We start from the raw sequence: 20,664 nt of genomic DNA, 5'->3' as shown, positions 1-20,664 counted from the left end.
TGTAGGAAAGGACAGGTGATTTGGAGAGGCAACATGTTTTGCTTTGGCAAAAGCAGAGAGTGCAAGAAATCAACTAAAGGGCTGATGGGAAAGGCCGGAGGAAATTCTGACATCTATACAATCATGATAGATTTACAAAAAGCCCTGCCATTCCCAAAATTAACTGTTTCTGAGGTCTACTATAGGTGCAATATGTACTGCTATAATTTAGGTTTGCATGACGTCACAAATAACCTTGGCTACATGTGCGTTTGGGATGAGACCATTGCATCCAGACGTCCACAAGAGATTGCTTCTTACCTGACTAAGCATATTAAGTTGAACAAAAAAAGCATGAGATGATATACAGCGACACATGCACTGGCCAAAATCAAAACGTCAAGGTATCCTTATCGTTAATGAAACTGATTGAAGCAACTTCAGTTGAAGTCATAGAATTCGTGGTTTCCGGCGGTTCTTACCTTCTAAATGACTCAGACTTTGGGCTGATAGAGAAAGCTGGAAAAAAAACAAGATTATCTGTGTTCCATCCGGAACACAGATAATATTGTTTTTTATATATGAAGTCTGCCAGAAGACACAACAAGTTTATGATTGTAAGATGCAACAAGATTTTAGAAAACAGAAGCTTTTGAAAAAGGCATAAGAAAACGGAAGAAGAATGTTGAAGGCGAAAATGTAAACTGGTTGAAAATACAATGGCTCCATTATGAAAAGGAAAACCCATTCACGATTTTCTTCAAGTGTACATTGGATGAAGACATCCCTTTCAAGGAACTGAATGTCAAACCCAATAAGGAGGGTTGACCTAAGGGCTTGAAAAGTACTGAACAAGAAAAGTTGTATGATGGTTCCAGAGTGCTGAACTTTCTAAAGAAAAGAGACATGCTATACCTTCTCAAATACATCCCTCCAGTTCAGCATGCCTTCTTTAAAAAGATATTAGAAGCTCAAAAAAAGTTTATGATCTAGGTCATTTATCTGACTACGATTGTTGTTTGTTGTTTGGTTTTTAGGAGCATTAGCAACTAAGGCCATATTGCTCCGGGATATGCGGTGGTCATTCCCTGACCTTTCCGCATCCTCCGTATTTGGTGGTGACGGGCTCGAACCCCGGTCTAATCAAGAAGCGTGTGCTACGCACTGCTGCTCCTTCCCACCTGGCTACGGAGGCGCCTATCTGACTACGAGGAAGAAGCATAAACAGTAGTTTGTTTATTAGTGATTATGACTTAAATTTCTTTAAAAAAAAAAGAGAACATCAACAAAAAGCAACTATAATTTTTTTTATATTTTATGTTCATCTTAGCTTTTTTATGATCATTCTGCAAAAACTAAGACAATCTTAACTATTTTGACAAAAAATTCCCAATGTACCTATTGCTCGGGTTTTTGAAAATTGTTATAGTGTACTTTTTACAGGGAAAAAATATAATCTCTTCTGTATGAAATCATAGTTTGATTACACAGTCATATCCTTACAGTAATTTACCATTTTAAAATAGGTAAACTACTTAGAAACATAATGGTGTAAGTCAATTATATAAACACTGGTGTCCAAAAAATTGAATATTAACAAAAATTGTCAAGCTCATGTAAATTTTTAAAGTTTTTTTTTAACTTCCATGTGTATCACAATTCATTAAATTAAATTTTTTGGGTTTTTTTATGAATGCAAACACAAAACACCTTGTTCTCAAAAATGGGAATATACTGACTTACACCACCATGAATCTCAACCCTCCATTATGCAAGAAAGCAAGCTTATACAGCATCAACCAAAAAAAAAAAAAACTTCCCATTTCACCCATTCAGTTACTCCAAATGTTTGTCTAGTTCAGCCTTAAATTTATTTAAGCTATCAACTTCCACAACAACAGATGGAAGTCTGTTCCAGCAATCAACTACCGGCTGGCTAAAGGCAAACTTCAGCACATCTATTCTACAACTGTCTTTTCTCAATTTGAATCTATGCCCCCTCAGTTTTGTAAGCTGAGTAAGCCGAAGAATCCCATCAGCATTGAGCCTGCCCAAGCCTTATACACCTCAATCATGAACAAGAAACATGTATTCAATAACGATTTTAATAATGTATAACAGATTCGGCGAAATTTATCAAAATTTCAATTTGTTGCCATTGTCTTCCTCTATTGAATGCTACTTTTTGTTGATAAGAGATCCACAATCAAAAGGTACTAATTAATTGTACAACACTGCTGCACTACGGTAAGTTAACTAGTTTATTTTGTAAACACAATTTACAGAACAAATACTACGTTGGGGAACCTTTGTTCCTTCCTAGATCACATCCGTAGTGTAGCTTGCAAACACAGATACGTAAAACGAATCTTTTATACAGTACAGTACATATGTTAGCAACGAATACGTCACTCCGCAGTTGTATGCTCTTGTTTTCAATTTGCTGAAGCGTGAAGTTGAGAAATATTTCCTGCCGGACGACAAACGTTTTCGAACCTTTTATTTTTTTACACCGTCGTTGAGCTAGCCGATCTAGGGCTAGCTCAACTCAATCCATGAGGGCTTCATGGTTTCTCTCCCGGAAACTCGGAATTTTTACCCAACAAAACGGGCAAAGTGACTACATGTATTTACAGACAAATACTGACACATCATAACAGTTGGAAACTATCATATTTCCAGGTTCTCCACAGCATGGAAGGAAGGAAGATAGAACCTGTAGAGATGCCTTCCTCCACAACTTACGGGTTATGAGTTGAAGCTGATGCGCGCGGTGATCTCTGGGATTAACAGAGTTGGAATTTGTGCCTAAACTCAAAATATTCCCCCCCCCCCAAAAGACTTCTATGATGACTTAATTTATTTTATTAATTAAAACGGTTTTAGAAATATCAGCTCTTTTTGCTAAATTGAAAAACAAAAACGAATGACGTTAAGTTTAAATCTTTTGTGTTTCTAGATTCAACTATTTTATTCAAAGATTTTCACAGATAGAAACTGTTTATCTGTGAAAATATTTTCGGACATAGAAACACAGCTAAAACAATTTATATTATTTTTTTTATTAGTGTAATATTATAAAATATTATACCTGATCACACCCTGTGGCCTCTTCCTTCAGCTGTACCCATGAGTGAAATCGTTGAGATCTTTTATGGACACCCTGTATATGCACATACTTTAATGTCTGTAATAATTATAATAATTGGAATTTAAAAAAAAAATGCATACACGTTGACACAGTAGAAAGCTCTTTACGTATGACGTTACATTTTTAAAGAGCCTCGATGGGATAAAGACAGCTTTATATTCAATAAAATCTCTGTATTCATTAAATCAACCGTAAAATATACAATATTTACGAGCTCGCTCTTTGATAGTTACTGTGATGGCCCAACGTAGCCCAGTTGTCAACACGCTAAAGTTAATGGAATTGCGCTCATTTCCGAAATCAGTTTTACCTGTTTTAATAACTCCTGGGAAGGTTTTTTATTATTATATATATATTTTTAAGGTCTAGTGGTACAGCCTACAGTCGAAAGCTGAACAGGTTGGCATGATGAAGAACAAAAAAAAAAAAAAAAAAAAAAAAAACAATTACGTTTACAATTTGTGGATTAGTAGGATTATAACGTATAACTGAGCGCAATAGATACAGATGAAGAGTGTTTTGAGTTCAGCAATCCTAGGATGATTTGTGTTTCTCGGCTTTAATTTTTAAGTGACGTTTCATATCTTTAGATTCTACCCTCCCTTTTGGAGGGGGAAAGAAGATTCATGGGGATCTGATGGTTGGTATGATATAGTATGGTTGGAACACTGAGATGTTAAATAATCTCATGGGGTTTGCTCAGAATTTGTAGTTATGCCTTTCACTCATACTTTTACGTTGGTGAAAAAACAAAAATAAACATTAGACTTAGTAGGAATGTGCAGATTACAAAAGGAAAATGGGGGAGGGGAGAATCCGCGCCAATAAGTCTTTTTTCTAAAAGTACTTTTTGTAAAAAAAAAAAAAGTGGTAGTTCCGGAACGCACCCCAATCCTTCTTCATTTATATTAGACCCCCCAGTTTTTCTCAATTATTTAAATTTAATTTGTTAGACGTCTGAGGGATCATCAAAAAATCCAAATGAATTATTTAGCATCGTAATAAATATTAACATTGATATCTGTTAATGAGAACTCTGTTTATTTCATTTAATATTGTGTAATTAGTTATATTTAAGTCTTTTTAAACGAGGTTCCCTATGTGTTAATCATAATAGGTATTCTACTTACAGGATGATAACAAATTGCATTATTAGATTGCGTTAAGTAAATGGATGTTTTTCTGTTTGCATCAGGGATATAAAGATGAAATTATTTAATTAATATGCTCAGAAAAAAAAATAATAATACATTTCCGAGCATGATGTCATGCAATATAGACGAACCTCCTTTCTCCCTGTCACGCTAGTCAGTCTCACTCGTGGACTTGCATAATTTATGAGCAGTCCTTTATATAAAAGTAGCTAAGTAGGGACCATAAATAAATTTGTTTTGCAGTCATATTTGTTCAGTTACACACACACACACACGCGCGCGCGCAAACGAACCAAAAGTTGAGAATTAGATTATGGAAAACATCCAACCTGTTGCCTTTATAGAATAACAGTGTTCAAAGCTCAGCTCTGACGTTTCGGATCGAATATGACGTCATTATGATGAGGTGAGTAATGGCCTTTATGACGCGGGATCCCCTCTTTCGAGAGAAAATAGCGGTAGCAGAGACTGTTCGTATTTTTAGAAGGATCATCTCAAAAGGTGTTATCTGACAAGTAGGGAAACAAGAAAAATACTTTCAGGTACTGAGAAGGAAAGTCATCTTGTACGTCATAATGTAATTGTGACGTGTAATTGTGAATAATAAATACTCATAAAACTACTGAAGTCTCTGTGAGAAATTATATATACGCATATAGTCATGGCTTTTTTAATTCTTTTTAACATGCAGTTCTACACAAAATGTGTTTTTTTATAAATTTGTTTAAGCAGCTTTATGAGTATTTCTCATATTCATCGGTAAGATGTCTGAACCACTAGCCTAAATCACTATACAATTTAAGGTGACGTTTCAGGCATCTTTTCGATACCCATCATCAAACCATGCTGTTGGGGGATAATGTCGCCATGTATATATAGACTGACTGAGAAAAAAAAAAGTTCGCGGACCCCATATATATATATATATATATATATATATATATATATATATATATATATGGGGTCCGCGAACTTTTTTTCATATATATATATATATATATACACACACGAATATGTTTCTCTCTGTGTGTATATTATTATTAATCATATGGTGCAATGAAGCCTGAGGCTTATGCTACACCAGCCAGAAAAAAATTCTAAGTTACCCTGAGAGAGAGAAGTAGAAAGGAATCACCAAGAAAGATGATATCCAGCTCAGGACCCTGGATATGCTACGCTCATACTCACCAGATGAGAGTATGAAACACTGGGTTTTCTGAAAAGAAAATTTGTTTTAAATATAAAACTGACTCAACTTTATTCTTACTTTTACAAAAATATATAATAATAACAACCTTATTTATCATCAGTTTGCTGTACATAAAACGAATAATATGACCAGTTCCAGAGGATCGTTTCGCGGACCCCCTGGAACTGGTCTACGGACCCCAGTTTGGGAACCGCTGATTTAGGCGATTAGCTTAATAACTATATTATTAATTTCACGTGGTATTATAGTAATAATCTTGATGGATAACAACCACGTAACGTCCTTCCCTAACTATATTACAGAGCATGTTAAACTTCAAGGCATATTTGGCCAGTTGGATATTTCAAGAAATACCCAAGTGGCCAACATCAAACATCTTGAAATATTTTTCAAGAAGTTGCTAAGGATGTTTAACCATCTAAGCAATCAGAACACAGTTTCTAGATCTACAGATAGTGTTTTTTTTTTTGTAATCCTTTGGTGACGCTCATTCAGTCAGTCTACGCATCGCGATTCCTTAAATTCATTCCCACTATATTATCTCTAATGTAGAGTAAAGAAAAATATTGGTTCTTCATGAAAAAAAAAAAAAAAAAAAACTTTAAATGACATTTTTATCATTTAGGTAATTAAAAACTCGTTGGCTCTGCGCATGATATAAAGCGATAACAGCTCTGTTATAATCAGAGTAAGTCAATGATAAAATTAAAGTAGAAAATATCCCTTAACACAACAAACTGGTTTCAAACCTCGTTCATTTTTAACGTTTTATCAAATTGTGCTATTTACTAAGACTAATTTTGCGACAGATTTCGTTGATGATATTAGTTCTCCTTATATGTTGAGATCGGCGGTCTTAATGCCTATTTTTATTTATTTATTATTTTTTTTAATTAGTGTATTTCTCTTAAAAAGACGAGCTAATAAACAAGACAATTCTCGAAGGTAATACTTTCAGCTTCCGATGTCACGGGGGAAATCAGGAGTAAGCTTTACTCGAGATTTGCAATCATCGATCTAAAAAAAGAAATTAACTGTTGCGAATTCTTCAGATTTTCTTCGATTTCTAAGGTAGATCGTGGACTCTGTTTTGATTACTCAGATTCTAGTACCAATCGAACTGAGATTAATTCATTAAATTAATAACAGGATTGCCATTTTGCTCTAAATTTTTCCTTTATTCCAAAATTATATCAGTATATTGCAATAACCTTATGGGGAGATGAGAGGGCCAAATAGAATAAATATACAATACAGGTCCAGGATAACCACTTTCCGTACAAGAGATAAATCAGAACAATTAACCCTCTAGAAAATTTTGGAATAAAGGAACCCCTCTCTCCCCCCCCCCCACAAAATTTCCCTTGTAGTTTGGAATTTCTAACAACTTTTTCAACTGGTGCTGACTCAGTAGGCTTCAGGAAGTACAGGAGTTACCTGAGATTTATTCCAGGATTTTTATTCTGCGAACAAATAAAGGCATCCAATTTACAGATATTAATACATTTTGTTGTGGGGCACATCAAAGGTTGGCATCATTGGTTTGCGGCACAACAGAAGACAAATAACTTGGACATATACCATCGTGTACCCAAGTCTTCGCGCATGTGTATTTGAACACAAAGAAATGGGTATTGTTAATGAAAATTTTTGACAGAACAGTGTACTATTTACAGAATTAAACACGCCGCATGTTCAACTCCACGTAATACCACAAATATCGTAATATTCTTTTGTCTTGTCACCTTTATCTTGTATGACCGTCTAGGAGGGGAAACAAGTTAAAATTATTATTTTAACTGCACCAGAGCTTGTCACTCGTATCTGTATGGTTCTTTTGTTTATAGAAGTGTGTGTGTTCGCAGGGAGATTTGCACATTGTGAGTTGCAAAACCTTACTCCTTCCGCCTGAGATCGGCTAATTACAGTCTCTATTGAAGAGTACTTTATACATTCCTCCAATCATCGACGGGAATGGAATCCAGAGCGCTCCAAACGATAGCCATATGACGATGTATCATGCCGACTAAATTACCACGGAGCATCCCAGAGTTTAAACAAAAACAAATAAGTAATTAAAAATATATTATTTTAACCGTACACAAAAACGGCTAGGTCATAAACCTAGAAGGTTTTGATTTGCACCCGCTAACTAAAAGGAAGCCAACCAGACAGTGATGGCCTAGTCTATCAACTGAAGTATCCTATAGGATCGGCAAATGATCGATCGCGATCGACTGGTCAATTGCGAAGCATTTTTGGTCGATCGCGGTGCATAAAAATATCATCTTTTATGGAAAATACTAATGCCAGAAATATCATTAATTGCTTACCTGATTTACTTTTTACGTTTTTTACTTCAAATTTATGTACCCAAATAATGTGTTTTTATAATAAAAAATTTATATAAAAATGCTAAAACCAATGCATTTTATTTAGTATGGAGAGTACGAGACTGTTTACAGCAGTTCATGGTGGAAAAAATTGCCGACCCCAGGTTGTAGGTAGTTTACTCTTATAACGTCTTCCGGCTGAAACTACGTGTACTTTTTGTGTGTCGCAGTGAAATGAAACCACTTTTCGCACATAATTACCAGCTCTATTCCATTTATTGTTAGATTCATTAGTGCTGAAACAAAATATAATGATGCTTTGGCGGAACTGAAGTAGATATCGAAGACCAATTAAGGCCATGCCTGTACGGAAAATTTCATTCAAGTCAGCCTCACTGACTGACTTCTATTTGGGAAAATAATTGGAGATACAATATTACAAGAGTAGATTTTGTTAAATAACATAGAAAAAAAGATACCCAAGATACCCTGTTACTTAGCCTAAAGTGCCTTGAAGATACTTCGGTTTTCTTTTCATTATCTAAAGCCAAATCCCAGACTTTTCAGCAGCTGAAAATCTGTTTTAATTCCGAAGCATTTTGTTGGTAGATTGATTTCCTTGTTCATCTCTCTTTCTTTCTTTACATGGCCTCATTACAGCCAAATAAGTTCATTTCCCTGTGCTCATTCATTCATTCAACTAAAAGAGTAAAACTTAAGTACGTTATCTTTCACTCCAATCAAGCGAAGCTTTTTATAATGCAACAAGTAGCTGCTATCAATATTTTTAATGTCATATGCATTCATCATTTCTGAACCGTAAATATATTTTCGTCCTTTACTTCAGCATTCGATGGTACCGCCACGACAAATTTATTAAATTTTCCTCGAAGATAAAACCATGGCTACACAGCCTCGAACTAACGCTTCTGACATCCTGTCAACCTTTTGTTACTTTCATTAGCTCTTTCCCCCACCTCCCAATAGGCGGAACATTGGTAGTGAGGCGATTTAAAAAAAAAAAAAAAAAAGAAGAAAATGCCGTAAACTTATTTCTGTGTAACTTTAAATCGACGAGAGCATAATTAGATTTGAAGACAGCAAAAGCCAGCACTTAGTGTTCCTTCAGGCTGCTAGACCCAATTTACTTTCTCGGTAATCTAATGAATTCTCTCTGATGGCGCTCTCGATGGGATTGCAAAAAAGTTTAAACAGGGTTGATGTTACCGAACTTCCTCGCTTTTGACAGCAGGAACAAAATACAAGCTGTTATGATTTGCCTCTTCCCTTTCAAAAGTACTGAAATTTGTTTAAGTGTAGTGCGAATTCCACAGGTGTGCATCTTCCTACTCATCGATATTTTTGCATCTAATCTGATGTCACCATAGAATGGGTGAAGGCGGCTGAAATGCGTGTACCGTTCATGGTTTTTGATGTCTTGCGCCTTCGTGGTTCTGCAGAAAATAAAGGGAATCATTTTCTCTATGCTTGTCATCACGTCGATATATTCTATCGTCTTTACTGTATAAAAATACCACGACCTGCTCGGAAAACAAGTAGTGACTCTGTTAATGCACCTATGTTTTTATAATTTCGCGTCTATATTTCGTACGTGAATTTAGTTTATAGTTTGGAAATGTGTGGGCAAGATTCCTATCTTTGATCAGAATTTTTTACTCTGGGCTGAGTAAAAAATTCAACAATCAGACCACACTAGGAATATTGCATCCATGTCTGCCCTGTAAATTACTAGTTTATTTTACTAACAAATCAGGAACCGGAGGGCAAAAATTTTGGGAGAGACAGTGGACTAGGAAGTAACAGTAGGTCTTAGGAAGTTTATCGTTGTTGGAATAAGTTGTCTGCAGAGGTAGCCGAAGTGAAGAATTTTTCTTTTGTTTAGAATTTCTTTATTATTTTTTTTTGAAGATTCGGAATAAGTTCATTTCCTTGCGTCATTCTAATACTAAACGAACCTCAAAAAAACGTACTTGATAGACACGACAAGTTGACTTCCCGTGGTCTCAGTTTCCTCACAATAATTTAACCTAATCTTTACGAAACGGCTTGGCCGAGTTAGTCAGTCAATCTTAGATGAAGATTGACTACCCCCCCCCCCCGGCAATCTAGAAAACAGTCCACAGAATATGCACAATAAAAAAAAAAAAAAAAATGAATAATTTTAACATTCAATACAATTGCTAATATTATTTACCATTAGCAGACACAATACATCGATGCAGAAATATAAAAAAAAATCTTCCCCCCACCTCTTTCTTTCCAGCAGACAGATGGTGGAAGGCAAAAGTCATGAACAATGTTTTCTGTCGTAAACTGAATGACGTAACCTAGCATATAAAATTTACTTGTGTACTTTCATCGAGTCAGAGCTGAATTGCTATTACCGCGTTAATCGTTTAATTACTATTGTTTCTCTAATATCGGAGAGTATTTCCTAGTTTATAACTGTTCTTATTATCCTCGTTCACTAAACTGTTTGCGGACCAGCCCATCATACGTTGCCTCATTACCCATTTTGTGAATAAATCATTGTCGTCAAGCTGCCATCTGTTTCTTCATTGTGCGTAGCACGCAACAGTTTGATGGGGCGCCAGGTAGGAGCCGACGACAGAATAGAGGGAACCACGCGATGAAGCCGAACACCGTACATCTGCCGCTAGTTATTACTACGTATTCAAGTACCGCGCAACGGGCAACTTCATTATGAACGCTATCTCCCATGGCTTTTTACGCAAAGCCAGTTCCTGGGGCTTGAATAAGTCAGAGTGTAGAGTGTATTAAGGGTTACCGTTGTATACATAATGTCATCTTTAATCTTATCGACACCACTTCTTAATTCAGGAACAACGAAGCTAAAGCTTGAAAAATTATCTCCATCATGAGCACCGCTAAAGGAAATCAAAATCAAACACCTTCAGGAGAAAGATCAGAATACCAAAATTTCTTTCATATCCTTCCGTATTCCATTTCTTCTGATCACCGTGTAAATATCGATCAAAGAAATGGAAATTCAGAAAATTAAAAACGTGTGGCCTACCTTTTAGACTTGATCCTTCTGGACTGGGCATATTTCTAACCAATTTATGACAGTACGCAGTCGACAGGGATGAAGCCACCTGTCACATACTACTAGCGTTATTAACACAGAGTAAGCAGTACAGTATATAATTGTCTTTGTTCTCGTTACTTAATTGTAGCTTTCTTCAAACCCACATTCGAAACGAGATGCTATGGGATCGTTCCATCATTCTATAATCAAAGAAAAATATGCAGCACACCCAGTCGACGGCTTCGTTAGGTTTGCACATGTTTCCAGCTAACTTTTTAAGAGTAATTTTCAAGGCTCAAACGGATTGTAATAGTTTGCAACGAAAAGTAGCTAACGGGAGAGTAGAGTTTGATTGTACGACAAACTCTACTTCCTCCATTATTCGAGAATATGACTTTCCATTACGTTATCTAGAAAGTCTAATATAGCAAAGATTACCGAAAATGGATTAAATTTACTTGATGGTGCTTACCCATGGATCTTTGTGACAAGCAGTGATGGCTGGTCTAGCTCCGCCCACTGGTTCGCAGTGACTGGGTGATCTATTCCTGATTTAAAACCAGCCGCAACAGGAAGAAAATCGTTTCCCAATTTGAAACCAGCGCCAAAGGGCGATATAGTTTGGGGTTCCCCCTATGACGTTAGTTTAAAATCGGGAAAGAAGATACGCATATGATGGATCGTCCAATCATTGCGAACCAGTGGGCGGAGCTAGGCCAGCTCTTCACTCCTTGTTATAAAGATCCATGCGTAAGCACCATTAAGTAAATTTCGATAAATATTTGGTTGATGGTGCACCCTTCAAAATGGCGGCGAGGAGAAGTGGGGGAAAGGCAGTGATTGACGGATTGTGACTCCGCCCACTCACTGCGTTCCCGCTATTCTCCTCAGCAGACGGATGTCAAATGACACGCGGGTGGCACAGCAACAAATACGGCGGCTGAAAACAGGATATATCCAATAATTTTAAAAGTTCAAGTTACAAAAATACACGTTTTTCGTGGTTCACAAAATGTCACGTGACATATGAATAAGTCGGATAGAGCAGAAAAGAAGAAAAAAAGGGGGGGGGGGGGAGGAAGGTAATTTTCGCGAAAGAAAAGGAACGGCAAATGAACAATCATTAAAAATAAAACAAAAATACACGTTTTTCTAAGCTATATTTTACGAGCATTAACAATTGAGGTTGGCTGAAAAGGAAAAAAAAAAAAAAAAAAAGACAAAACAGTAATTTTTAAGGAAATTTCACGATAGAAACGGAAAAGCAAATCAATTTTTATTCTAGATCAACAACGTGGAAAAAAAAAAAAAAAAAAAAAATAGAACGAACGGGAAATGGTAATTTTTTAAAAAGAAAGTAAAAAAATGCACGTTATTCGGGGACTGCAGTATGTCACGAGACATCACAAAGGCGGAGCTGAAATGAAGAAGAAAACGAAAAACGGCAAATTTTTAAAAAACAAGAGTAAAGATTTAGTTGATGGTGCACCCTTCAAAATGGTGGCACGCGTGCCAAATGTTTCCGTATATTCAGGAGAACACGTAGGCGCCTCCGTAGCCAGGTGGGAAAGAGCAGCAGTGCGTAGCACACGCTTCTTGATTAGACCGGGGTTCGAGCCCGTCACCACCAAATACGGAGGATGCGGAAAGGTCATTCAGGGAATGACCACCGCATATCCCGGAGCAATATGGCCTTAGTTGCTAATGCTCCTAAAAACCAAATAACAACAACAACAGGAGAACACGTGACACTGGGCGGAGTCAGCACCCGTCAATCACTGCCGTGTAGGGAGGGTGCACCAAGTACCAAATGTTAGCCTTTTTAATTGCATTAGCCCATTACTGTATTATTTGTAATTCATTATTTACATATTGATCAATATGCCTCTAACATTATCAGTTTCTGATGATGTTGTTCTCCTATACTGAGCAATCTGTTATTATTATTATTATTATTATTAGCTATATGGTGCAAGGAAACCTGAGGCTTATGCTGCACCAGCCAAAAAAAAATTCCTGAGTTACCCTAAGGTGGGGAGGGGAGAGACAGACAGACAAAAGTAGAAGGGAATCACCAAGAAAGAGAAGAATGATGATATTCAGCTAAGGACCCTCAGGATATGGATGTCTTAGCACTATGGCTGAACAAATTTACTCTTTTAAACAATAATCTATAAGTTCTGCTTTTTGTGAGAGGATTTTTACAAAAATATACCTTGGTTCCCCTGATTCTATGCGCTTTAGTAATAAATAAAGAAATAAAATTTCTGTTTATATTTCAGGGTGATAGAGGTATTAGTTTGAAATATACCATAAGGAGGGAAAGGTAAATGGTACACAATTTATTTTGTTCTGCATAGGTAATATAGTCTAATTGGAGTGTTATTACAGCCATACACCTTTTGGGGAGAAAAAAAAAAAAAAAAAAAAAAACACATCAGAATGATCTGGGACTGTTCCTGGATCTACTAGCCAAACTGTTGACAGCAGTCTTTGCCTGTTGCCAAACTGTTGCCTGCACCTTTACGATGGTGGGACTGTTAGTAATCCTGGGTATAACCTGTATGCACACTGTGGGTGACCACCCAGGTGTGCATGCACATGGGGATTATACCCTTTTTCTTATTGGAGGCTTGAAGTGGTGGAACCCAAGTTTAGTCTCCAGAGCTAAGTTCTGGTCAAGCCTTCCCCATCTCTTCCATAATACAGTATGATTGGATTTTTTTTTTTTTTTTTTGTTATGATGACCACTATGGTGAGATCCAAACTTCCTTACATTTTGAGGGCAAAGCTCTAAAGCGGTGTTCACAGGCCGGCCACTAGTTAGAACACTGGATCAAACCTATTGGTAACTCTCTAGGAGGCTTCTGGATAAGCTAGTATATAATCTTGCTGCATCTACTCTGCCAGATAGTGACTGGAGGGAGTCCAGGGGCACATTGTCGAGGCCACGTTATGCTAAGGATCAGAGTATATTCTTACTATGTGTACGCCATATCCAAAACTTTCATTACTTTACAGCATGTCTCCCCCCACTTTTCCTTACTATTGAATACACCATGAATTGCAAAACTAATAGAGTAAGCTTATCTGCAAAAAGATCTAAATTTCCCAAACACTTCCTAGTTAATTTCACAAATATACGTGGTCTCAGTTCTAATCTCAACGATGTCCATTTCCACTTGCAGTCTGCCAAACCCCATGTATTTTTTCTGACAGAATCGCAGTTATCGGTTGATTCAACCACTGCTCATCTCAGTTGCCCAAATTATTCAATTATGATTTCTTTTGCCTCAAAGGTGGTACTTGTGCATACATCCATTCTGATTTTCCCTGTCAGAGACTTGGTAATTTGGAATCTCCTCTTTTTGATCTTCTCTGGCTTAAAATCTCTCTACCTCATTATGTCAAATTCATCTGTTGTCTCTGTTGTTCTCCCAACTCCACTAATCACTTATCACTCTTTGACTTCCTCTCTCTGCAGCTTGACTTTCTCCAGTCCAACTTTCCTAACAATGAGGTAATTTTCCTTGGTAATTTTAATGTTCATAACTCTAGCTGGCTTCCATTTTCTAGTCACACAGACCCAGCTGGTCAAGATGCTGAGGCTTTTGCAATTACTAATGACCTCGCACAGATTGTTCATTTGCCTACCAGAATACTGGACAATTCTAACTATACAGCCAACATGCTTGATCTTTTTCTCACAAAAAACCCTTCTAAGTACATGTTAAAAGTGAGTGGTCCTTTACGTGCCTCAGAACTTGGTGAATTGTCTCTTCTCCAATGGAGCCTTTATCTCATGGCTATTCCCAACCTTGTGTTGTTTGACATTACAAGAATGCAAAATGGGATGACGTACGAGATTTCTTTTCCTTGGTTGGATTACTGTTTCAAAACTTTTGATATCAACGTCTGCTCAGATTGTGTCAGTGAATTATTCTTGTAGGAATGGAATCCTTTATTCCACGCTCCACTTTAAAATCTCGTCCTTTATCTAAACCTTGGTTTTCCAATAAATGTGCTAAGGCTGTTCAAGAGAAGAACGTTGCATATCACAATTGGCCTGTTTCTAATTCTTCAGTTTCATTTTCTGCCTACACCAAAGCTTGCAACAATTGTAAAGCAGTTATTAATCAGTCCAAACTAGAGTTTGAACAGGCTAAGGGTAGAAAACTTGCTTCTTGCCCTAATGGTAGACAAGCATTCTGGTCTCTTACCAAAGCTATTGGCCGCAACTTTTGCCCATCTCTGCTCCCACCTCTGTCCAAACCATATGGTTCTTTGTCACTTCAGCCAATGATAAAGCTGACCTGCTAGTATCCCATTTTCATTCCAACTCATGTATTAATGATCTTCATAAAACACCTCCCACCTTTCCTAGCACACTCTATCCAACGCCTCCTGTGGTCTTCCATCAAAAGGATGTCAGAAGGATTTTGACAAATCTTGTTGCTAAGAAAACTCCAGGTCTGGATGCTATTTCTTCACTTGTTCTCAGAACCTGTGCTCCTGAATTTACTCCTTTTTTTTACCACCTATTTTCACTTTCTTATTCCAAATGTATTTTTCCTTCTGCTTGGAAATTTGCTCATATCCAGCCAGTTCCTAAAAAGGGTGACAAATCCCTCCCATCCAATTAACATCCCATTGCAATTACTAAAGTTTACTCTTTCTAAAGAAATGGAAAAATCAATTAACTCCAACTTCTAAACTATCTAGAAACTTTCCGTCTGTTCAATGATCGCCAGTATGGATTCAGTTAGCGTCGATCCACTGATGATATTCTGGCTTATGTTACCCATTTATGGACAAATTCAATGGAATAGTTCGTGAAACACAAGCAGTTGCTCTTGACATCTCAAAGGCTTTCAATTGTGTTTGGCTTTATGCCAAACACAATTGAAATAATCTTTTAAATAAGCTTCCATCTTATGGTTTGTTTTTTGTAATTGGTTAGCCAGTTTCATCTCTGACTGCTCACTGAGGGTGATGGTAGATGGCTCTCTATCTTCTAACTTCTCCACTAATGCTGGTGTCCCCCAAGGTTCAGTTCTTTCCCCCACTCTCTTTTCCTCTTGTATATTAATGACCTTCTTCCATTGACTGGAAATCCTATCCATAGTTTTGTTGATAATAGCACATTGCATTCCACCTTCCAGTTTGAGAAACCTCGCCCTGCCCAATCAACTTCAATGTCTGGAATATCCACTACCAATTCCTTAAATGCTGATCTCCAGGTAATTCTCCAGTGGGGCAAAGACAACTTAGTTGATTTCAGTCCTAAAACAGTCCTGTCTTATATCTCGCAAAAAGGATTCTTCTGCTCCTGTGCTTATCTTTGGTGATACTCCAATTTCTAGGCAAGATGGTATATCTCTTTTGGGGATTACCTTGACCGCTAATCTCTCTCTTGGCACAAGCTCATTACAAATATTGCTTCCTCTGCATCTAAAAAACTTGGTTTTCTCTTTCGCTCTTGGTGTTACTTTTCTTTCAAACAGCTGTTCACTCTGTACAAATTGCAAATCCGTCCTACCATGGAATATTTCCCACATCTGGGTCGCTGCCCTCAAAACCTCTCTCAGGATTCCATTCAGAAGAGGGCAGTTAGGTTAATGACTTATCTCTAACAGAGTCTCTCCACTCTCTGTCTCATAGATGTACTGTGTCTGCTGCATGCCTTTTCTACAGATGCAGATATATGCAGACATTTCACACAAGCTTTATGGGATTCAAAGTCTATTATTATAACCATAGCGGGCAGATGATTTTGTACTCTTATAGGTATTCTTCAATCATGCCATCTCTGCTTGAAAAATTATCTCTGTGTAATGCATTATCATTCACAAAACAACTTCTCCAAAAATACTGCATGATCTTTTTTCGAGCACAAGCAGATATCTAACCTTCCACAAAAATTCCTGTTCACACTGTGAATGGTCTTTGATTAAAAGTAAGCGTTCTCTTTTGTGCTGAGGGAAAGAATCAAGCGAAAAGAAACCACTGGTAATCATAAATATATGTCGTAGGAAGGTTTGTTTCCACAAAATAATACAGTATAAATGGTTTTAAATTGGGTAACTAGTAAACCTGCATTTAGCTATGCTTTTAATGTTATGGAATCTCTGCAAAAGCCTTCAAAATGCCATTTTTGTTCTATTAAAGCAATGGCCACTCATTTCTATAAGTTTCATTGTAGGGGAGAGTCACAATGAACCAAATAGTTCTAGTGTAGTGTTTATATTCCACGGACACTGTTCCTCTGAAGTACTGCATACAGTGGTTTATTCAATAACACCTCTCAGCCCACCTGCTCAACCTTTCCAGATCCTGGCCCAGTAGTGTACTATCATTACTGTCATTATCAGCCCTGCAACCTTCGTATCATCTGCAAATTTAGACATTTATCAATATTTTATCAATATTTATCAATATCATTGATAAATGTTGAAAACAATAATGGACCCAGCACTGAACCATGGGGAACTCCACTAATAATATTAGATCAAAAATGACTGAAAAATTCAACTTAGGCAAAGAAATGCTCGTTTTCAACCAAACTATGTAGTGGAAATTGAAGGATCTGGTAGTGGTGCCACCAAGATTGGAATGAATTGTTAAATGGTGGAAAAAGATATATGTGGTCTGACAAATCTCAATTTACGTTTGTTGTACTAATGGCAGGGTGAAAGTGTGGAATTAACCTCATGAAGCCATGCATCTAGACTGTCTTGTGTCCACCAGTACAAACTGCTAGAGGTGGTATCATGGTATGTTCTATTGGTAGAGACTGGTCTGCTTATACGAGTAAAAGGTCCTGTTCTGCCAATGAATATCTTTCTGTCATATGGGACCAACTTCACCTTGTGACAGTTAATTTTTGCCCAGACTGCAACAGATTCTTTCAAGACGATAATGTAACAATCCACTATGCAAAAATTGTATCTGAACAGTTGGAGAAACATTCCCAAGGTTTTCGGCATCTACCCTGGCATCTAATTGTCCAGATCTGAAGTCCAATTGAAATATGTGGGATACGTTGGAAAGGTAAATTCAGCTTTGCAGTTCTCTACCAATCACAATACAGCAGCTGATAAATATGCTAATATGCTAATGGAAAAATTATGAAATCTGGAGCTACTCTACCTATGACACCTAGTAGAATCCATATCATGATGTGTACAGGCTATAATTTGAGAAAAAGGTAGTCCTACTAGATACTGAAATAAAAGTTTAATTTTTTGGCCAGTGAGCATGAGCGCACTTATTTATTTTTCTGCTCAGGATGCTAATTCATTTGTGGCACTTTCCATTTAGAGTATATGGAGTTATTTGATATCATTTGATATTTGACTACTCAAAAGTACTAAGAGTGCATGTTAACCTTGGTTGACATCCTTAATCTGAGTCTTACCAGGCATCTTGTTCTCGTCCCCTGAACTTATAGTTTCCCTGAACCAGTAAGGCCTGTATGGCATCAGCAAAAACCCTTGCAACTCTCCTGTTAAAGTGAATTCCATCCTTACAAAATAAGTCTTAAGTTAATCTACAAGGCTTTCATCATATCATGTCTGGGGAGAATTTCAGATAATAACATTTTGACCTAGCCTACAGCATTTTTCCATCAGGACCTTATATTTCTTGACCAAGCTGTCAGTTAATTTTTAAGTCATTAATTGGCAACTGTATAACCATACCTTTCAGTACCATTGAGAACAGACAAATCAGTAAATTTTGGTACACGATAGACATACCCCTGGTTTTATTCTAACCATCTTGATTTCAGAATACATTATCAGTTTCCTCTGAATTGATTCATCCACTAGTATTAATCCATTTAGAACTATAGTACCTGCCATACGATGTCCCATCCTTTGGGAAGCATCCCTTAGCTTAGTATTGGACACTCGAAAAATTGCCAAGTTCCTAGTATTATCCCGCCGACCGGGCTAGCCAGGTGGGTAAAGTGCCTGCCTGGCAACCCAAAGGTCATGGGTTCGAATCCCGCCTCAGGCTTGGATCAGAGTAAAATGCAAAAACTTTGGGAGGTGCATTAAGAACCACAGAAGCCGATGCACCAACAACTAACAAAAAAAAAAAAAAAAAAAATATCCCAGCTCAATCTGGAAAACTTCGCACATTCTCTGAGACTCAGTCCTGTTCTTTATTAAGACAAGTTTTGATTTAAGATCATTGCATTCCCTACATGGGCACAGATATTTTTCAAGATCAGCTAGTTTTAGTTCAGCATACATTTGAGTTTATATAAGGAAATAGATCATAACTTATGGGTGAATACTTTGTTTAATTTGAAGATTCTGTATATATTGCTGGGTCAGGTTATACTGTAGTGCCATGTTTTATGTGACAAGGACTGCAAAGCATAAAATCAGCAGTAGACAAGCAGTGGCCATATAGAGACAACCTTATACAGGGTTTAAAAAGTATTGAAAATATGGGAGTAGCTGCAAAAGTCCTGTTACCTCTATTGCTTTTCAATTTAAAGAAGCAATTTATGGCTCTAAACAAGAATGGTAATTGCTTTTTGTCTTTCCAATATATTTCCCAGTTTATTTGCAGAAAGCATTTTTGTTGGGCAAAATATTAGAAAGATAATTTCAGCTGAGCAGTTTGTAGATTCAATGGCTGCCACTGAAAAATAAATATGCATTGGGTTCATAAATGTTGTTTGTAGGAAAGATATTAGGAATGGTATTTTTTAATTTCATTCCTCTGAAATAATTGACAGATATATTTTTAAAGTACATTTCTTTACAGATCTTCATTCAACGTACTACTGGATGTGACCACATGCACTGTACCAGATGCAAGACTGACTTCTGCTACAGATGCGGTGATCGGTTTCGACGTCTAAAGTTCTTTGGGGACCATTATAGTAAATTGAGTGTATTCGGTTGCAAGTTTCGCTACAAAGCTGATAAGCCAGTCCAAAGAAAGTTAGTGCGAGGAGCTGTGTTTGGTAAGTAAAAATAGAGCGAATTTTGCTGCCCAATAAATAGTTTATCTGTATGAAAATCTAAGTATTATATATGCAGTATTATCTCTTCAGTGGTAGAGTAAAAATAATGAAAGTGGCAAAAAAAAGTTTTGAAAGCATAATTTCACAAGTAATTGATTGAATATACACATCCTGAGGTTTTTGGATAACTTTAACTTTATAAAAGTTATGGCTGAATTAAGCATAAGCCAAAAAAGCCATGGCTTAGGGCCCGCATTATCGAAGGGGGGGTCAACAGAGAGAAAGGTCAGTTTTCTTTTGTGAAGATAAAAATTTACAATTACATATTGTGGGGTCTCTCACTTGCTTTGGCTAAGGGTGTCATCATGTCTAAATGTGGGTCTGTAAAAAGTACTTAGCATTAGCATGAGTAGGACATATGATGCAAGAAAGCAAGCTTATATAGTATCACCCAAAAAAACAAAAACACTCTTCCCATTCAACCCATCCATTCACTCCAAATGTTTGTCTAGCTCTGCCTTGAACTTATTTAAGTTGCTGACCTCCACTACAAAAGATGGAAGTTTGTTCCAACTATCAATCACCCACTGGCTAAAGGCGAATTTCTGTAAATCTTTTATATAATTGTCTTTCCTTATTTTGAATTTATGCTCCTCAGGTGAGTAATCTGAGCAAGAGGAAGAATCTCATTAGCATTGAGCTTATTCAATCCATTCAAGGCCTTATACACCTCAATTAGATCACCTCAAAAGTGCCTAGTCTCCAGAAGCTGCAATTTGCAGAA

At 36.9% G+C, this 20,664-nt stretch overlaps 1 protein-coding gene across 1 annotated transcript in view; it reads left to right on the top strand.

The window, feature by feature from the left end:
- LOC150077255 (E3 ubiquitin-protein ligase RNF217-like) overlaps nt 1-20,664 on the top strand; it is a 213,542-nt gene that overhangs the window by 177,441 nt on the left and 15,437 nt on the right. Inside the window, exon 3 of the mRNA XM_090385831.1 lies at nt 19,679-19,880. Within this exon, the coding sequence (XP_090241957.1) occupies nt 19,679-19,880 (202 nt within the window). The remainder of the gene's footprint in view (nt 1-19,678; nt 19,881-20,664) is intronic.

This window comes from Mastigoproctus giganteus, chromosome 12 (assembly GCF_048544385.1).
Source record: "Mastigoproctus giganteus isolate SK-2022 chromosome 12, ASM4854438v1, whole genome shotgun sequence".
In the NCBI taxonomy this organism is placed as follows: Eukaryota; Metazoa; Arthropoda; class Arachnida; order Uropygi; family Thelyphonidae; genus Mastigoproctus; species Mastigoproctus giganteus.
This window is presented reverse-complemented; position numbering and strand designations above follow the sequence as displayed.